At 39.8% G+C, this 20,433-nt stretch overlaps 1 protein-coding gene across 1 annotated transcript in view; it reads right to left on the bottom strand.

The window, feature by feature from the left end:
- Positions 1-3,145: 3,145 nt before the first annotated feature.
- The window catches only part of AHNAK (AHNAK nucleoprotein), a 54,540-nt gene continuing 37,252 nt past the window's right edge, over positions 3,146-20,433 (bottom strand). Inside the window, exons 5-6 of the mRNA XM_073658478.1 lie at positions 12,365-20,032; positions 3,146-12,190 (exon numbers count right to left, since the gene is read on the bottom strand). Of these exons, the coding sequence (XP_073514579.1) occupies positions 4,022-12,190; positions 12,365-20,032 (15,837 nt within the window). The 3' untranslated portion in view covers positions 3,146-4,021. The remainder of the gene's footprint in view (positions 12,191-12,364; positions 20,033-20,433) is intronic.

Raw genomic sequence — 20,433 nt, 5'->3', positions numbered from 1 at the left:
TTTAGTGTTCCCTTTGTTTTTTGAGCAGTGTATTTTAAACAACTTAAAGGGTTTCTTCACCACTGAACAACTTTTTTTTTAAATGCTGAAGTGCCTCAGATAAAATAATCCTGGCATAACACAATATGATGCTTGCCTGGATTGTCCCTTTTAACTCATTGAGGATGAAGGGACATATTTACATATTTGTCCCAAAGCTTTAAACTGCCCCCAATGCAGTTATGGTTCTTGAAGTTTTTTTTTTTTTTTTTTTAACTACTGGACAACCCCGTATTACATGCTACAGCGTGCCCGAGATAAAATAATAATAAAAAAAAACACTCACCTTCCAGACCGGTGCCGTTCCAGCCATGCCAGTGCAGTTATATCACAGGACCACTGCAGCTAATCAGTGCCTGCCGATTGGTTGCAGCCTTCACATTTCCATTTAACGGAACTGCTGGTCAAAACTACAGCAAGCAGGTCGGAGAGCGACATTGCTGGAATCATGGCCTCCGCCCCTACATTCTGCTGCTCTCAGATTAGGTGGAAAAGACTTTATGACAGATTCTCTTTATGGTGCCAAGCACTCTGGTGTTCTTCATAAGAGTGCTGCCTTCTTTCCCAGACTTCATTGTCAGGAGGCCCCCATACACATTAGACCTTTGGCCAATCTCCCTGATATTGGCAGGTTCTGCTGACTGTAGTATAATATATATGGGGGCCTTCAGTATTTATTCAAAAATATAAGCTCCTCTCCTCATCGTGCACAGCGACCTCTGCACTTAAAGCATTTTATGATTGTTTTACCAAATCCACATATATGCAAGAAACAATCTAGATCTTTGTGCACCATTTTCTATGCTCTGAAATATGCACAAAAAGTTTCACATGTGTTTCCCATCTGTAGACATTTCTGGCCAGCAGTCGAGGCTTTGGCAGATGATGATTGAGGCATTATTCTGCATGTGTTCTTCTACTGATGAATTATTCCCTGTTTTTGCTAAAAGCCTTCAGAATTACTCAGATGTGGTATCCTACACATATGTGGTGCATGTTTGGCACACACTGGTGGGTTTTGTGGCTGTTACATCATTCATGTGTGCAAAACTTAGCTGCAAATTAGGATTTTTGTGTTTCCTTTGAAATTGGTTTTGGACCCAATTTCAAACTTGATAGACTTTGCTGGAATGTCTGGGAGGCTCCTAGAAAGAGGGGAGACTTCCCGGACTTCCATGGTGCCTCTGAATCCTTCCGGAAAGCAGTGCTTTTGAAGAGTTATAGTGCGTGATTCCAGGATGATCGGTTATCTGGAGCCCCAAGTTTGGGAGCTCCAAGAGCTCAGATTCTTGGATCCGCTGGAAGTGGTATAAACATAGATCCCAACTTTTACAGAATAGAAAGAAATACAAACTATGTTGAGCACATCTCGGCAAACTTTATCCACGCTTCTAGCCACACCCATTTGTAATTTCTTTCTACCCTGCAGGATGAGATTAGAAGGAGTGCTAGCAGTGAGGAACATTCAACAGATGCCTGAGACTGCAGGGTGTCGATTCAAATCCGGGACTATCCCGCTCTATCCGGGACAGTTGGGACTTGAGATGAGCAGTTTGATTCATGGGATTCCGATCCAGCATCCACGACAGTGGTAATGGCGGGTGGTCGGGAATCTCTTACCTTTCAGTATGTTTGGCTCAGGTTTGATTAGTCAGGGCTGACGCATTGTCTTCTGTAGTGTGATCTGCATTGGTGATGTCTTGTAGACAGCTCAAATTACCACTGCAGCCAATCACCAAGTGTGATGGCTCGTGCCATCTAAATCAGCAAATACTATCACTATAACTTATTAGGAAACTATGGCATTAAAGGTAACTTTTGCTGACATAAATGTATGTTCACTGCTCACATTGCAGTGCATTAATATGCAGACATTTGTCAGCTGATTATCTCTCATTGAATAAAGGATTGAGCATACTGAAATCAAGCATACCTGATTCTTCTGTCCCCTAAAATCTGCTGCTTAGGAACGGTTGACCTATGCCATATTGGTCGTATTAAGTCCCCCTTCACATTAGGCTAAAGTTGGCCAGGCCCGGCTATACTGTTCTGATCAGCCAACAGTCTAATATCAACAGTTGATGTTGAATTCAAACGGTCGATCCCTTTATTCTCCCTGGAGACAAAAGCTGCTGCCAGATGAGGTGGCAGAGGCTCTCTCAGAGAGAACACAAGGAGTGCTTGCTGAGCGTTTGTCTCTATGGGGAGTCAGTAGAGATAGCTGTCAGATGAACAGTCATTTGGCCGACAACTTTCCAACATGTATGGGAGAAGAGGGGACTTTAGAATAATCCCACTGTGTTTTGTCAGCTTTAAGGCAGGGGCAGACGACCATATATTCTCCATCCAAGAAAATGGGTCCAATTATGTTACTCACACTAACAGTGATCAGAGTCATCAGATTTTCTCGGAGGTGGAGGAAAAAAAAAAAGTTTCTTCATCTTCTCCATAAAAATCGTTCTGCACTCAGATTTCATCCAAGTGTGGTCCGATGTTTTCCACTGACCCATAGACATGAATGGGTGAATGCCATCCGATTATCAGAGGAAAATTGTGGATGCAGTGAATTTTTTCATCAAACCACTCTATCCGAGGGAAAAAAGACATATTCACAGTCTCATTGAATAACATTGGTCCGAGTGCGAGCCGATGTTTCGTCGGATGACACTCGGACCGAAATGACGGTCATCTGCACAAGCCCTTAGGCTTCATGCAGTTGCAATCTAAGAATGTAACCTCTGCAGTCAACCAATGATTGACTGCAGTGGTCACCTAGCAATACAGCAGAGGATCAGCTACATGGAAGTATGGGGGACTAGAGGGGAACGAGAAATGTTGGAAGCGAAGTAGCCGACGCTTAGTGTGGTTGGATGAATTCAGACTTAGTCGTAAACATTCTAGAACCAACACAGCCAACGGTAAGAAGAAGCAGCCGACTTATTCACTTTGCTTTTTTTGAAGGTGGCAGTTGACAAATAGTGATAATAACATTAACTGCACCCCTAAAGTATCAATAGTCACTGATGCTCCTCATACTAGAACAGAATGTATGTGTGCCAGTGCTTGTGTAAGGACAGGACATTTTGCAACAGAGCACGGACACAGGTTATTTTTATAAAGGTTAGAAGCTTTATTTTTGACTTGAACAATCCACCATAAAACACATTTCTTAATGAAGTGCTTACAGATTTCTGAAGTTAAACTGTTTATTTGAATCATATATTTGCTAGAAATAAAAGCAAATCTTGTTTATGTCCAACAAAATACAAGCGGCAGTTTAGGTATGACAATAAAAAGAAAATCATATAATACAGATGGAAAAAAAAAATAAAGCATTGAACCACTGGCTGCTAAAAACAAGGATGACAAGATGATGAAGTTCAATGTAATCTTTAAATAATGACTGATTTATAACGAATTATATTCACAATTTGGACAAAATACCAATTTTATAAACAGGACGTTTAGAAACCTTTGTTATTTTTGCATGATTTTAAAAAAGGTAAAGAAAAAAAAAATATATATATATAATTGCTATGGAGTTTATATGATCACTTTGCATTCCCTGAAATTCAGCTGACCTTTTGGTTCAATGCAATTTACAGTGTTTCTTTTCTCAATAAATCTGTTTGCATCTATCTGTAAAGCCCCACAAAAGAAAACAGACTGTAAAAGCGAGTTAAAAAAATAATATGGAAAAATATATTTCCATGTACAAATTCTTATACACCCAACAGACCATTAAACCATTCACTGCCAGTCATGTATGCATGTAAAATGGGTTAGGTAGTGAAAGGGTTAATGCGTGTATGGAATTTAATTGACAACCGAGACATTTTTGTCCGTTTTTAGTTTAAATCACTTTTTTTTTTGTGTATCTCTACTTTTTCACTTAAAGAATCATTATATAAAGGCTGCAAAATGTATGTACAAACACACAGATATATATATTTATATACATGCTAAGTTTAAAAGAGAAGTTTCATTCTTTCTTTTTAGCAACGGTGAGTTCCACTTTAGGAAGACGGACACCTGCTTTTGTTGCACTATCGTTGCTTGAGGATGAAGACACTCTGGACTTACGAGAAGCTCCACTTTCTTGGACGTTTTCATCATCGCTTAATGTGACCTCATAAGAACCCTTTGATTTAGATCCCAAGCCACCAAACGTGCCAAATTTGATCTTAGAATGCTTTCCCTTCTTTTTCCCACCCTCTACTGCCAAGGATCCTTCTGCTTCTAATGTGCCACTGGGTGACGAGTGTGTCGATTCATCCTTCTCCTCACTTAAAGAGGAAGACCTGTGTCTCGTCTTTTTGCTAGTAAACAATGAAAACTCATACTTTGCAGTCTTCTCCACGTCAACTGTAGCAGACCCTAAACCTCCTTCAGCAGAGCCTAAACTGGCCTTTGAACTTTGAAGCTCGACCTTTGGCCCAGACACTGAAACATCTGGTAGATTAGCATCACTTTTTGCTTTGGATTTAAAGTTCAACTTGGGCATTTTTATTTTGGACTTTTTAATTTTTATGTCGCTTTCGTCTAAACCCACATGTGCCTGACCAGACTTTGCAAACTGTACATCCGCAGAAGGAAAGTCCACATCAACCCCCATCTCTCTTCCAGACAGCTCCGGTCCAGAAGCTGTAAATTTTGGCATCATAAGTCTGGGAAAGGTAATTTTACCAGCTGAACTTTCTAGATTAAAATCTGGTGTTTTCACATTCCAGCCCCCTTCAACTGTAGGACCAGTCAGATCACCCTCTACTTTTGTTCCTCCTATTCTTAGACCTTCTGGTCCTTTTAAAGATCCTGACAAATCTCCCTTCAAATCTATACTTTGCCCACCAACATTAATTCCTGGAACAGAATATTTACTTCCAGATGATGTTTGAAAGAAAGGTCCTTTGATATTAAAGTCTGAAACGCCAGCTTTGCCAGAAATCTCAGCTTCTGGTTTAGCTACAGAAAATTCCCCACTGGGTAACTTGAGTTGGGGACCAGACAATCCTACCTGAGTGTCAATACCTTTCATATTCATACCTGGTAAATCAAGCCCAGCAGAACTTCCAAAATCTCCTTCAATCTTTGGTCCTTTTAAACTCATATCAAAGCCTGACCCAGATACTTTTGGAAAAGAAACGTCAGCTGCAGGCCCTTGGAGGCTGGCATCCAGCTTTGGGGTTTTGAATTTTGCATCAAAATTACCATCAGATGCACCTGTAGAGAAGCCCGAAATACCAAATTCTGGTATATTCATTTTGCCACTTGACCCAGAAATGTCAATGTTAGGAGGATTTACGTCAACATTTACAGAGCCCCCGGTTTTAACATTTGGTCCTTTCAAATTCACATCAACATCTGGAACAGAAATTTTTGGTGCTGAGGTGCTGACAGAAAGATTGGGTAACTCACCTTCAATATTCATTGCACCAGGTTTGACATCTAGTTTAGGGGCTTTCATATCAATTTTTGGGCCTGACAGATCTGCATCTGGTACTTCTACTTTTGGGCTTGACATACTGAAACCTGGAAGCTTAAATTTAGTTTTCTTCATCTTTAGATCTGGACCTTCAATGCTAACTCCTGATGCTGTTAAATCAGCTTCTGGCATCTTTACTCCACCAACATCTAAATCTGGAGTCTTTATATCTGCTTTAGGGCTTTGAAGAGAACCATCACCCTTTAATTTTGGAGACTTTATGTCAAACTCCACATCAGGAAAATTAATTTTTCCAAATAATGGTTTTCGAGTTTTAGGTGCTTTTAATCCAATCTCTGTCTTCATTCCAGCATCTCCACTTGACACATTTAAATCAACATCAGGGGCATTAAGATTTAGGTCACTGTCTATATCAGGTGCACTTACATCAAATCCACCCTTTTTGCCTTTTATTTTTGGACCACTCATGTGAATTTTTGGCATTTTAAATTTCCCCTTTTTCACTTTACCACTGACACTTACTTCAGGCCCTTCTGGACCAAAGTCTACCTCAGGAGCAGCAACCTCTACAGAAGGGGCTTTGATTTCCCCTTTAGGTGACTTAATGCCAAAACCAAACTTTGGTTTCTTAATCTTTGGTGCTTTCAAATTACCTTCAGGGATATCAACATCTATATTAAGTCCAGGGCCCTTTATCTCACCTTCTAAATTTGGTCCAGTAACATCAATATCTCCTTTTAGATTTGGGGCCTTAAGATTTAGATCTCCTCCTAGTTTTGGACCAGAAAAATCTCCATCCCCTTTTATTTTGGGTCCTTTCAAACCTATTTCTGGCATGGATACGTCTGGTAGATTCAGTGAAGGTATCTTAAATTTAGATCCTTTAATTTTACCATCAGGACCCTCAAATTCCATTTCTGGTACTGATGCTTCTATCTTAGGACTAGATAGGGCTAGATCTCCTGACATATGTCCTTTCGGTGGGCTAATATCTAGATCCACTCCTCCTTTTGGACCAGAGATATCAAATTTGGGCAGCTTAAATTTAGGCATTTTAAGCTTTCCTTCTGAGCCTTTCAAATGTACATCTGGTACCTGCAAGTCAACATCTAGAGCCTCGGCATCCAATTCTGGACCCTTAATGTTAATATTGGGACCTTTTACGTCTCCTTCAAGTTTAGGACCTTTCAGATTAAGATCAACATCAGGCATAGACATTTTTGGAAGCTGAACTGAAGGCAGTTTAAATTTGGAACCTTTAACCTTTCCATCAACATCAAATTCTGGTGTCTCAAGGCCAACTTCTGGGCCCTTTATGTCAATTTTGGGTCCTTTCAAATCTCCCTCAACTTTAGGACCTTTTAGATTTAGATCAACATCTGGCATGGACATTTTTGGAAGCTGCATTGATGGCAACTTGAATTTGGGACCTTTGACTTTACCATCAACATCTATGTCTGGGGGGTCAAGATCAACTTCTGGACCCTTGATATCAACTTTGGGTCCTTTTAAATCTCCCTCTACTTTTGGACCTTTCAGATTCAAGTCAAAATCAGGCATGGATACTTTTGGCAAATTGATATTCATTGATGGCATCTTAAAATTTGGACCCTTCAGCTTTCCCTCTGGGCCCTCAATATCAATCTCGGGTGCTTTTAGATCTACATCAGGACCAGAAATATCTGCATCTATATCTAGTCCTTCCATTTTTTGCCCTGATATACCGAATCTGGGCATTTTAAACTTGGGTATTTTAAACTTTCCTTCGGGTCCTTTCAAATTAACATCTGGTGTGTCTACTTCAAAGTTTGGACCTTCCACATCCAACTCAGGACCTTTAATGTCAATATTGGGACCTTTCAAACCTCCTTCAAGTTTAGGACCTTTCAGATTTAGATCAACATCAGGCATGGACATCTTTGGAAGGTGCATTGATGGCATCTTAAATTTGGGACCTTTCACTTTACCATCAACATCTATCTCTGGGGGGTCAAGATCAACTTCTGGACCCTTGATATCAACTTTGGGACCTTTCAAACCTCCTTCAAGTTTAGGACCTTTCAGATTTAGATCAACATCAGGCATGGACATCTTTGGAAGGTGCATTGATGGCATCTTAAATTTGGGACCTTTTACTTTACCATCAACATCTATGTCTGGGGGGTCAAGATCAACTTCTGGACCCTTGATATCAACTTTGGGTCCTTTTAAATCTCCCTCTACTTTTGGACCTTTCAGATTCAAGTCAAAATCAGGCATGGATACTTTTGGCAAATTGATATTCATTGATGGCATCTTAAAATTTGGACCCTTCAGCTTTCCCTCTGGGCCCTCAATATCAATCTCGGGTGCTTTTAGATCTACATCAGGACCAGAAATATCTGCATCTATATCTAGTCCTTCCATTTTTTGCCCTGATATACCGAATCTGGGCATTTTAAACTTGGGTATTTTAAACTTTCCTTCGGGTCCTTTCAAATTAACATCTGGTGTGTCTACTTCAAAGTTTGGACCTTCCACATCCAACTCAGGACCTTTAATGTCAATATTGGGACCTTTCAAACCTCCTTCAAGTTTAGGACCTTTCAGATTTAGATCAACATCAGGCATGGACATCTTTGGAAGGTGCATTGATGGCATCTTAAATTTGGGACCTTTCACTTTACCATCAACATCTATCTCTGGGGGGTCAAGATCAACTTCTGGACCCTTGATATCAACTTTGGGACCTTTCAAACCTCCTTCAAGTTTAGGACCTTTCAGATTTAGATCAACATCAGGCATGGACATCTTTGGAAGGTGCATTGATGGCATCTTAAATTTGGGACCTTTCACTTTACCATCAACATCTATGTCTGGGGGGTCAAGATCAACTTCTGGACCCTTGATATCAACTTTGGGTCCTTTTAAATCTCCCTCTACTTTTGGACCTTTCAGATTCAAGTCAAAATCAGGCATGGATACTTTTGGCAAATTGATATTCATTGATGGCATCTTAAAATTTGGACCCTTCAGCTTTCCCTCTGGGCCCTCAATATCAATCTCGGGTGCTTTTAGATCTACATCAGGACCAGAAATATCTGCATCTATATCTAGTCCTTCCATTTTTTGCCCTGATATACCGAATCTGGGCATTTTAAACTTGGGTATTTTAAACTTTCCTTCGGGTCCTTTCAAATTAACATCTGGTGTGTCTACTTCAAAGTTTGGACCTTCCACATCCAACTCAGGACCTTTAATGTCAATATTGGGACCTTTCAAACCTCCTTCAAGTTTAGGACCTTTCAGATTTAGATCAACATCAGGCATGGACATCTTTGGAAGGTGCATTGATGGCATCTTAAATTTGGGACCTTTCACTTTACCATCAACATCTATCTCTGGGGAGTCAAGATCAACTTCTGGACCCTTGATATCAACTTTGGGTCCTTTTAAATCTCCCTCTACTTTTGGACCTTTCAGATTTAAGTCAAAATCTGGCATGGACATCTTTGGAAGGTGCATTGATGGCATCTTAAATTTGGGACCTTTCACTTTACCATCAACATCTATCTCTGGGGGGTCAAGATCAACTTCTGGACCCTTGATATCAACTTTGGGTCCTTTTAAATCTCCCTCTACTTTTGGACCTTTCAGATTTAAGTCAAAATCTGGCATGGACATCTTTGGAAGGTGCATTGATGGCATCTTAAATTTGGGACCTTTCACTTTACCATCAACATCTATCTCTGGGGGGTCAAGATCAACTTCTGGACCCTTGATATCAACTTTGGGTCCTTTTAAATCTCCCTCTACTTTTGGACCTTTCAGATTTAAGTCAAAATCTGGCATGGACATCTTTGGAAGGTGCATTGATGGCATCTTAAATTTGGGACCTTTCACTTTACCATCAACATCTATCTCTGGGGGGTCAAGATCAACTTCTGGACCCTTGATATCAACTTTGGGTCCTTTTAAATCTCCCTCTACTTTTGGACCTTTCAGATTTAAGTCAAAATCTGGCATGGACATCTTTGGAAGGTGCATTGATGGCATCTTAAATTTGGGACCTTTCACTTTACCATCAACATCTATCTCTGGGGGGTCAAGATCAACTTCTGGACCCTTGATATCAACTTTGGGTCCTTTTAAATCTCCCTCTACTTTTGGACCTTTCAGATTTAAGTCAAAATCTGGCATGGACATCTTTGGAAGGTGCATTGATGGCATCTTAAATTTGGGACCTTTCACTTTACCATCAACATCTATCTCTGGGGGGTCAAGATCAACTTCTGGACCCTTGATATCAACTTTGGGTCCTTTTAAATCTCCCTCTACTTTTGGACCTTTCAGATTTAAGTCAAAATCTGGCATGGACATCTTTGGAAGGTGCATTGACGGCATCTTAAATTTGGGACCTTTCACTTTACCATCAACATCTATCTCTGGGGGGTCAAGATCAACTTCTGGACCCTTGATATCAACTTTGGGTCCTTTTAAATCTCCCTCAACTTTTGGACCTTTCAGATTCAAGTCAAAATCTGGCATGGATACTTTTGGCAAATTGATATTCATTGATGGCATCTTAAAATTTGGACCTTTCAGCTTTCCCTCTGGACCCTCAATATCAATCTCAGGTTCTTTTATATCGACATTGGGACCAGAAATAGTAACTTCTCCTTTGGGTAAGCTAGCATCTATATCTAGTCCTTCCATTTTTTGCCCAGATATACCAAATTTCGGCATTTTAAATTTGGGCATTTTAGACTTTCCTTCTGGGCCTTTCAAATTGACATCTGGTGTCTCTAATTCAATGTCCAGTCCTTCCAGATCCAACTTCGGACCCTTAACATCAATATTGGGACCTTTTAAACCTCCTTCAAGTTTAGGACCTTTCAGATTTAGATCAACATCAGGCATGGACATTTTTGGAAGCTGCATTGATGGCATCTTAAATTTGGGACCTTTAACTTTTCCATCAATATCTAGATCTGGTGGCTCCACATCAGGGCTGTTTATGTCAACTTTAGGCCCTTTCAAATCTCCTTCAAATTTAGGTCCTTTCAAATTTAATTCTACATCTGGTACTGAAACTTTAGGGCTTGTTATATTTAATGATGGCATTTTAAATTTTGGAGATTTTCCCTTTGCTTCCAAATTAGGAATTTCCACGTCTGGTCCTCGAACGTCAATGTCAGTTTTTGGAACCTTTATGTCAACACTTCCTGATTTACTACCTGAAAAGTTAAATTTTGGAAGTCTAAATTTGGATTTTTTAACTTTTGCCTCAGGTACATCAAGGTCTACTTCAGGTAACCCAACTCCCAATTCTGAGCCTTTGAGACTTCCTCCCTTTGCTGTAACATCTAGGTCACCTTTAACTTTTGGCCCTTTCAGATTAAGATCTACATCAGGCATGGATACACTTGGTTTTGAAAATCCCCATGACGGCAACTTAAATTTAGACCCTTTAACTTTACCCTCAGGTAATTCAGCAGAAAATGAAGGGCTTGGAATCTCTAAACCAGGGCTTTTAATTTCTATCTTTGGATCTTTTAAATCTGCTTCAATCTTTGCATCGGGTCCATCTAGTCCCCCTTTTAATTTGGGACCTTTTACATTCAGATCTATATCAGGCATAGAAACATGTGGCAGATTTAAGTTTACTGATGGCATTTTAATTTTGGGACCTTTAACTTTTCCTTCAGGGATTTCGCCTCCTATCTCTGGAGTTTTTAAATTCACTTTTGGGCTGGACAAGTCAACATCTATACCAGGTCCCTCTGCTGAGAGGCCAGAAAACCCAAATTTTGGCATTTTGAATTTTGGCATTTTTAATTTCCCTTCAGGTCCTTCTATATTACCACTGGGTAGTTCAAGGTCTACTTCTGGTGTTTTAATGTCCACATTAGGACCCTTCACATCCCCTTCTATCTTGGGTCCTTTCAAATTTAAATCGAAATCAGGCATGGTCATTTTTGGAAGATTGACGGAAGGCATCTTGAATTTTGGGCCTTTAATTTTGCCATCAAGATCTACATCTGGTACTTCTAGGTCTACTTCAGGTGCATTAATATCAACCCTGGGGCCTTTAACATCACCTTCTAACTTAGGGCCTCTCAAATTTAAGTCAACATCAGGTAGTGACATTTTTGGAAGATTGATGGAAGGCATCTTGAATTTTGGGCCTTTTACTTTGCCATCAAGATCTAGATCTACATCTGGCCCTTCAAGGTCTACATCTGGTGCCTTAATGTCAACTTTGGGGCCTTTTACATCTCCTCCTATCTTGGGGCCTTTCAAATTTAAATCAAAATCAGGCATGGACATTTTTGGAAGATTTACAGAAGGCATCTTGAATTTTGGGCCTTTTACCTTGCCATCAAGATCTAGATCTACATCTGGCCCTTCAAGGTCTACATCTGGTGCCTTAATGTCAACTTTGGGGCCTTTTATATCTCCTCCTATCTTGGGGCCTTTCAAATTTAAATCAGGCATGGACATTTTTGGAAGATTTACAGAAGGCATCTTGAATTTTGGCCCTTTTACTTTGCCATCAAGATCTAGATCTACATCTGGCCCTTCAAGGTCTACATCTGGTGCCTTAATGTCAACTTTGGGGCCTTTTATATCTCCTCCTATCTTGGGGCCTTTCAAATTTAAATCAAAATCAGGCATGGACATTTTTGGAAGATTTACAGAAGGCATCTTGAATTTTGGGCCTTTTACCTTACCATCAAGATCTAGATCTACATCTGGCCCTTCAAGGTCTACATCTGGTGCCTTAATGTCAACTTTGGGGCCTTTTATATCTCCTCCTATCTTGGGGCCTTTCAAATTTAAATCAGGCATGGACATTTTTGGAAGATTTACAGAAGGCATCTTGAATTTTGGCCCTTTTACTTTGCCATCAAGATCTAGATCTACATCTGGCCCTTCAAGGTCTACATCTGGTGCCTTAATGTCAACTTTGGGGCCTTTTATATCTCCTCCTATCTTGGGGCCTTTCAAATTTAAATCAAAATCAGGCATGGACATTTTTGGAAGATTTACAGAAGGCATCTTGAATTTTGGGCCTTTTACCTTGCCATCAAGATCTAGATCTACATCTGGCCCTTCAAGGTCTACATCTGGTGCCTTAATGTCAACTTTGGGGCCTTTTATATCTCCTCCTATCTTGGGGCCTTTCAAATTTAAATCAGGCATGGACATTTTTGGAAGATTTACAGAAGGCATCTTGAATTTTGGCCCTTTTACTTTGCCATCAAGATCTAGATCTACATCTGGCCCTTCAAGGTCTACATCTTGTGCCTTAATGTCAACTTTGGGGCCTTTTATATCTCCTCCTATCTTGGGGCCTTTCAAATTTAAATCAAAATCAGGCATGGACATTTTTGGAAGATTTACAGAAGGCATCTTGAATTTTGGCCCTTTTACTTTGCCATCAAGATCTAGATCTACATCTGGCCCTTCAAGGTCTACATCTGGTGCCTTAATGTCAACTTTGTGGCCTTTTACATCTCCTCCTATCTTGGGGCCTTTCAAATTTAAATCAAAATCAGGCATGGACATTTTTGGAAGATTTACAGAAGGCATCTTGAATTTTGGCCCTTTTACTTTGCCATCAAGATCTAGATCTACATCTGGCCCTTCAAGGTCTACATCTGGTGCCTTAATGTCAACTTTGGGGCCTTTTATATCTCCTCCTATCTTGGGGCCTTTCAAATTTAAATCAAAATCAGGCATGGACATTTTTGGAAGATTTACAGAAGGCATCTTGAATTTTGGCCCTTTTACTTTGCCATCAAGATCTAGATCTACATCTGGCCCTTCAAGGTCTACATCTGGTGCCTTAATGTCAACTTTGGGGCCTTTTACATCTCCTCCTATCTTGGGGCCTTTCAAATTTAAATCAAAATCAGGCATGGACATTTTTGGAAGATTTACAGAAGGCATCTTGAATTTTGGCCCTTTTACTTTGCCATCAAGGTCTAGATCTACATCTGGCCCTTCAAGGTCTACATCTGGTGCCTTAATGTCAACTTTGGGGCCTTTTATATCTCCTCCTATCTTGGGGCCTTTCAAATTTAAATCAAAATCAGGCATGGACATTTTTGGAAGATTTACAGAAGGCATCTTGAATTTTGGGCCTTTTACTTTGCCATCAAGATCTAGATCTACATCTGGCCCTTCAAGGTCTACATCTGGTGCCTTAATGTCAACTTTGGGGCCTTTTACATCTCCTCCTATCTTGGGACCTTTCAAATTTAAATCAAAATCAGGCATGGACATTTTTGGAAGATTTACAGAAGGCATCTTGAATTTTGGCCCTTTTACTTTGCCATCAAGATCTAGATCTACATCTGGCCCTTCAAGGTCTACATCTGGTGCCTTAATGTCAACTTTGGGGCCTTTTACATCTCCTCCTATCTTGGGGCCTTTCAAATTTAAATCAAAATCAGGCATGGACATTTTTGGAAGATTTACAGAAGGCATCTTGAATTTTGGGCCTTTTACTTTGCCACCAAGATCTAAATCTGGTGCTTCAAGGTCTACTTCTGGTCCTTTTAGATCAACCTTGGGGCCTTTCAGATCTCCTTCAACTTTAGGACCTTTTAGATTAATGTCAAAATCAGGCATGGACATTTTTGGAAGATTTACCGAAGGCATCTTGAATTTTGGGCCTTTTACTTTGCCATCAAGATCTAGATCTACATCTGGCCCTTCAAGGTCTACATCTGGTGCCTTAATGTCAACTTTGGGGCCTTTTACATCTCCTCCTATCTTGGGACCTTTCAAATTTAAATCAAAATCAGGCATGGACATTTTTGGAAGATTTACAGAAGGCATCTTGAATTTTGGGCCTTTTACTTTGCCATCAAGATCTAGATCTACATCTGGCCCTTCAAGGTCTACATCTGGTGCCTTAATGTCAACTTTGGGGCCTTTTATATCTCCTCCTATCTTGGAGCCTTTCAAATTTAAATCAGGCATGGACATTTTTGGAAGATTTACAGAAGGCATCTTGAATTTTGGCCCTTTCACTTTGCCATCAAGATCTAGATCTACATCTGGCCCTTCAAGGTCTACATCTGGTGCCTTAATGTCAACTTTGGGGCCTTTTACATCTCCTATCTTGGGACCTTTCAAATTTAAATCAAAATCAGGCATGGACATTTTTGGAAGATTTACAGAAGGCATCTTGAATTTTGGGCCTTTTACTTTGCCATCAAGATCTAGATCTACATCTGGCCCTTCAAGTTCTACATGTGGTGCCTTAATGTCAACTTTGGGGCCTTTTATATCTCCTCCTATCTTGGAGCCTTTCAAATTTAAATCAGGCATGGACATTTTTGGAAGATTTACAGAAGGCATCTTGAATTTTGGGCCTTTTACTTTGCCATCAAGATCTAGATCTACATCTGGCCCTTCAAGATCTACATCTGGTGCCTTAATATCAACCTTGGGACCTTTAATGTCACCTTCTAACTTAGGGCCTCTCAAATTTAAGTCAACATCAGGTAGTGACATTTTTGGAAGATTGATGGAAGGCATTTTGAATTTTGAGCCTTTCACTCTGCCATCAAGATCTACATCTGGTGCTTCAAGATCTACTTCTGGTCCTTTTAGGTCAACCTTGGGGCCTTTCAGATCTCCTTCAACTTTAGGACCTTTTAGATTAATGTCAAAATCAGGCATGGACATTTTTGGAAGATTTACAGAAGGCATCTTGAATTTTGGGCCTTTTACTTTGCCATCAAGATCTAGATCTACATCTGGTCCTTCAAGGTCTACATCTGGTGCCTTAATATCAACTTTAGGGCCTTTTACATCTCCTCCTATCTTGGGGCCTTTCATACTAAAGTCTGGCTTAGAAATTTTGGGTAGATTAAAATTCATTGATGGCATTTTAAATTTGGAGCCTTTTCCTTTAATGTCAGGGACAGCAACATCTAATTCTGGTCCAGATAAATCAAGGTCAGCTTTAGGAATATTAACATCTAATCCAGTAGATTCTCCACTGGGTTCTGAAAATCCAAACTTTGGCATTTTAAATTTGGGAATTTTCACTCTTCCATCTGAACCTTCTACATCAACACCTACATCAAACTCTGGGCCCTTTAAGCTAACATTAGGTCCCTCTATCTCACCTTCAACTTTGGGTAAGGAAACATCTGCCCCTCCTTTCCAATTTGGGCCTTTCATATTCAAATCAACATCAGGCATAGACACTTTTGGAAAATTAACTGAAGGCGTCTTAAATTTGGGGCCTTTTATTTTCCCATCCATATCTACTTCAGGAGCATTAAGGTCAACCTCGGGTCCCTTTACGTCAACTTTAGAACCTTGGATATCTCCTTCCAGCTTAGAGCCCTTTAAATTAATGTCAAAATCTGGCATAGACATTTTTGGTAGGGATACTGATGGCATTTTGAATTTTGGCCCTTTTACTTTACCATCAATATCTATATCACAAGCTTCAAGATCAACATCGGGAGCTTTAATGTCAATATTAGGGCCTTTTAAATCTCCTTCAATCGTGGGACCTTTCATGCTCAGATCAATTTCAGGCTTAGACATTTTCGGTAGATTAAAATTCATAGAAGGCATCTTAAATTTAGAACCCTTCACCTTAACTTCAGGAGTTTCAACATCTACATCTGGCCCAGTCAGGTCAAGGTCAGCCTTTGGAAGACTAATGTCACATTCAGGACCTTCACCATTTGGCCCTGAAAAGCCAAATTTTGGCATTTTAAATTTAGGCATTTTCAGTTTTCCTTCTGGACCTTCAATCTCCAAACCTGGAGCTCCAATATCAATCTCTGGTAACTTTATGTCAACATTACACCCCTCTAACTCGCCTTCTATTTTAGGCAAAGATCCTTCAGCACTTCCTTTCCAATTTGGGCCCTTCAAATTCAAATCAATATGAGGCATAGAGACATCTGGAAGATTCATTGATGGCATCTTAAACTTTGAACCTTTAACCTTCCCTTCAATATCTAGATGTGGGGCTTCTAGATTTACTTCAGGTGCCTTAATGTCAACTTTAGGTCCTTTCACATCTCCTTCCAACTTAGGACCTTTTAGATTCAAATCAACATCTGGCAATGACATTTTTGGAAGATTTACTGAGGGCATCTTAAATTTTGGACCTTTCACTTTGCCTTCAATATTTACATCAGGAGATTCAATATCCATTTCAGGTGCCTTCAAATCAGTTTTAATATCCAATTCCGGACCTTCTATTTTAGGGCCTAAAATATCGGCACCCCCTTTCCATTTGGGACCTTTCAAATTTAAATCAACATCAGGCATGGAAACTTTTGGCATATTAATATTCATTGATGGCATCTTAAATTTTGGACCTTTTATTTTACCCTCGGGTCCATGTATATCCACTTCTGGTGCCTCAACATTTGCATCCACACTTACTTCTCTTTCAATTTTTGGTACTGAAATACCAGCATCTACATTAGGACCACTTAACTCAATGTCACCTTTAGGCAGTTTAACTTCTGGACCTTCTGTTTTAAAACCAGAAAAGCCAAATTTTGGCATATGAAATTTGGGTGCTTTAACTTTAGTATTTCCCTCCAAATCAACATTTTGAGGATCAATTTGAACTTCTGGTATGTTAATGTCAATTTCAGGACCTTTTAAACTACCTTCACCTTTGGAACCAGACAAACCAAACTTGGGCATTTTAAATTTTGGCATCTTAAGCTTTCCTTCAGCACCTTTTAGATTGATATCCGGTGCTTCTAACTCAACTTCTGGAGGCTTAACATCTAAATCTGGGCACTTAATGTCACCTTTCAAATCTCCTCCAACTTTAGGACCTTTTAAATTAACGTCAAAATCAGGCAAAGACACTTTTGGAAGATTTACGGAAGGCATCTTGAATTTTGGACCTTTCACTTTCTCCTCAAGGTCTACATTTGGTGCTTCAAGGTCTACCTCTGGTGTGCGTATGTCAACTTTAGGGCCTTTTAGATCTCCTCCAACTTTAGGACCTTTTAAATTAACATCAAAATCGGGCATGGACATTTTCGGAAGATTTACGGAAGGCATCTTGAGTTTTGGGCCTTTCACTTTTCCATCCACATTTACATCTGGAGTCAGAAGGTCAATGTCTGGGGCTTTAATATCAATTTTAAGACCTTTCACATCACCTTCAAATTTAGGGCCTTTGATATCAAGGTCAACTTCAGGTGCAGATACTTTTGGTAATTTTACATTTGTTGATTTTTGATCAATGTTCACCACAGGACCAGCAAAATCTATATTTGGGCCTGCTATATCAATTTTTCCTGTGGAGAGACCTGCATCTACATCTGGTTTTTCTACCTTTGTCTTAGAAATTTCAAATTTAGGCATTTTGAATTTGGGCATTTGAAATTTTCCCTCCAAACCTCCAAGACTAATATCGGGTGCTTCCAGGTCAACCTCTGGACCCTCTACTGCTAGTTGTGGACCTCTTCGATCACCAGAAACCTTAGGTCCTTTCAGATCAAAATCAATATCTGCAGCTTTTAGGTCAACTTTTGGACTTTTTATGTCAAATGAAGGAGCTTTCATCTCTCCATCCACCTTAGGACCCTTAAGGCTGAGATCAACCTCAGCCACTTTTGATAAGCTGACATTTACAGACTGTGTATTAAATTTAGCCCCACCAACAGTCATATTCGTATTAATGGTACTGGCATCACCTTTGGGTAGGTTTACATCAACATGTGGACCTTCCAAGTTTGACTCAGAAATTCCAAACTTTGGCATTTTGAATTTTGGCATACTTAGTTTACCTTCTGGTGCATCCAAATCAATTTTTGGTGCTACAATGTCAACTTTTGGCATTTGAATACCGTAACTGAGACCTTCCAAATTCCTTTCTACTGTAGGGCCTTTGAAATCAGTTTCAGACTTTGGGAGTTGTGCTGATGGCACTTTAAATTTTACACCCTCAACTTGTCCACCAACATTTATATCTGTGCCTTCCATGTGAACTGTGGGACCTGTAATGTTTACTTTTGGCTTTGAAATATCTATTCCTTCAGATATTTTTGGCAAAGAGACACTAATAGATTGCTTAGAAAGATGACCTCCTTCAACATTGGGACCTTTCACATGGATGGCACCTTGACCTTCAATATTGGCTTGAGGGCCTGACAGATTAATTCCTCCTTCTGATCTTGATTCTGACACCCCAAATTTAGTCAAATTAAATGTTGGCATTTTCAGCCCTCCTTCTATGCCTTCGACATCTGTGAATTCTACATTTCTCTGCTGACCCTCAATGGAAACTTTCGAACCTTTAATTCCCACATCTTTAGACACAATGTTAACCTCTGGAATTTTACCACCAAGTTTTAAATCATGTTCAAGTTCAATACCTGAAATCCCAGTCTCCATCCTCCTACTAGACTTTTCAGTATCTATACTTACATTAGGCATAGAAATTTTGGGTACATTAACACCCCATGTCTCACTTTTACCCTCAAGTAAAGTTGATCCTTTAAGTTTTAAGTCAGATTGAGCGATCCCTTCATTTGTTTCTGATGAACCAAATTTTGGCATTTTAAACGAGGGTATGTTGATCTTCCCCGCAGAGTTTTCAAGCTCTATATCAGCTCCTTTGAAATCCACATTCTGTCCTGTTAAGGTTACTTTTGAAGTTTTCGATTTTCCTTCAAAGCCTGGGGTGATGTCCACATGAGCACCAGCAGTACCAAATCCATCATGACTAGACTGAATGAGCTTGAATTCACTGTCTATTTTTGGTCCCACATATCCAACTTTTGGCATCTTAATGTCCGCACCTGGCAGCACTATTTCTCCTGACCTACCACTTTCATCCTGACCGTATAGATTTATTTTTTGTCTTTGAATATCTCCATCTCCAGTGATATTAATAAACTGGGACTGTGTAGAGGAAATGTTGATGTCTGTTTCAGGTATTCGAACACTTGTGGTTGAGCTTCCACTTTTCAGACCATCAGGTCCTTTAAAACCAATTTCGTGTTCTCCTCCAAATCTGGACATTTTGACATCAATTTTCTTTTCATAACTCTGGAACTTTGGTCCAGAAACACTTATATCAGGCGCATGCATACCAGCAGATGCTTGTCTACTAACTTGAAAATCAGCAACATTTTCACCTTCTGGAAACTCAAACTGTGCACCACCCTGTCCTTTATATCTCACAGTGCTGGTGTGAACAGTTGAAGAATCTCCTGGCATGGAGAAACTGTATTCTCCGCTTGTCTGCAAGCTTTTCCCAGACACATCCATACCAGGAATTCTAATCATGGTTTTACCTTCTTCTGTCTCCACACTGGATTTTGAAATCTCTGTTATTTCATGACGTGGAATTTTGATTTTGTATTCAGGGCTACTTATATCAATCTCTTTTGAGTCTTTTGCTCCTGTCACATCCACAGTATAAGCAGTGACTTTCCTGGTAACAGTGATGGTCCTTGTCTGGGTCTCTGGTTCTAGACTCTCATCAGACTTCAGACGCGGCTTAATTTTTTTGGTGTAAATTCGTCTGTACTCTTCATCATCTCCACTCTGGAAAAAAATACATAGGTTATTTAATGGACTAACTAATAAAAGAAAGTTTTGACACACATGCATGCAAAACCATTTAGGTGGGTTCTTCACCCATATAAACAATTTCTGATGAAAAATGTGATATACCGAACATGGGAGATGTGGGTGGCTGAACTGTGCCTCAGCTCCAACTAAACATGAAGGATTCAAAGTGCTAAACTGTAATGAGGACCAAAATTTCTTTAGGCAAAACCAGCACTAACAACACAGGCTCGGACTGGACCACAGGGGAGTAGGTGAATCTCCCGGTGGGCCCCTGTGAAGCACCATTTATGAGCAGCAGTGCTAAAACACTTTATTCAATATGTATAAAAAAGGCATAATTTATAAAAGGCAAATGACCCATTTTAATATATAGA

The sequence above is a fragment of the Phyllobates terribilis genome, unplaced genomic scaffold, assembly GCF_046119375.1.
Source record: "Phyllobates terribilis strain yellow unplaced genomic scaffold, ASM4611937v1 Scaffold_13__5_contigs__length_258822181, whole genome shotgun sequence".
Classification (NCBI taxonomy): domain Eukaryota; kingdom Metazoa; phylum Chordata; class Amphibia; order Anura; family Dendrobatidae; genus Phyllobates; species Phyllobates terribilis.
Note: the sequence above shows the minus strand (reverse complement) of the source record. Positions and strands in the feature narration are given on the sequence as shown.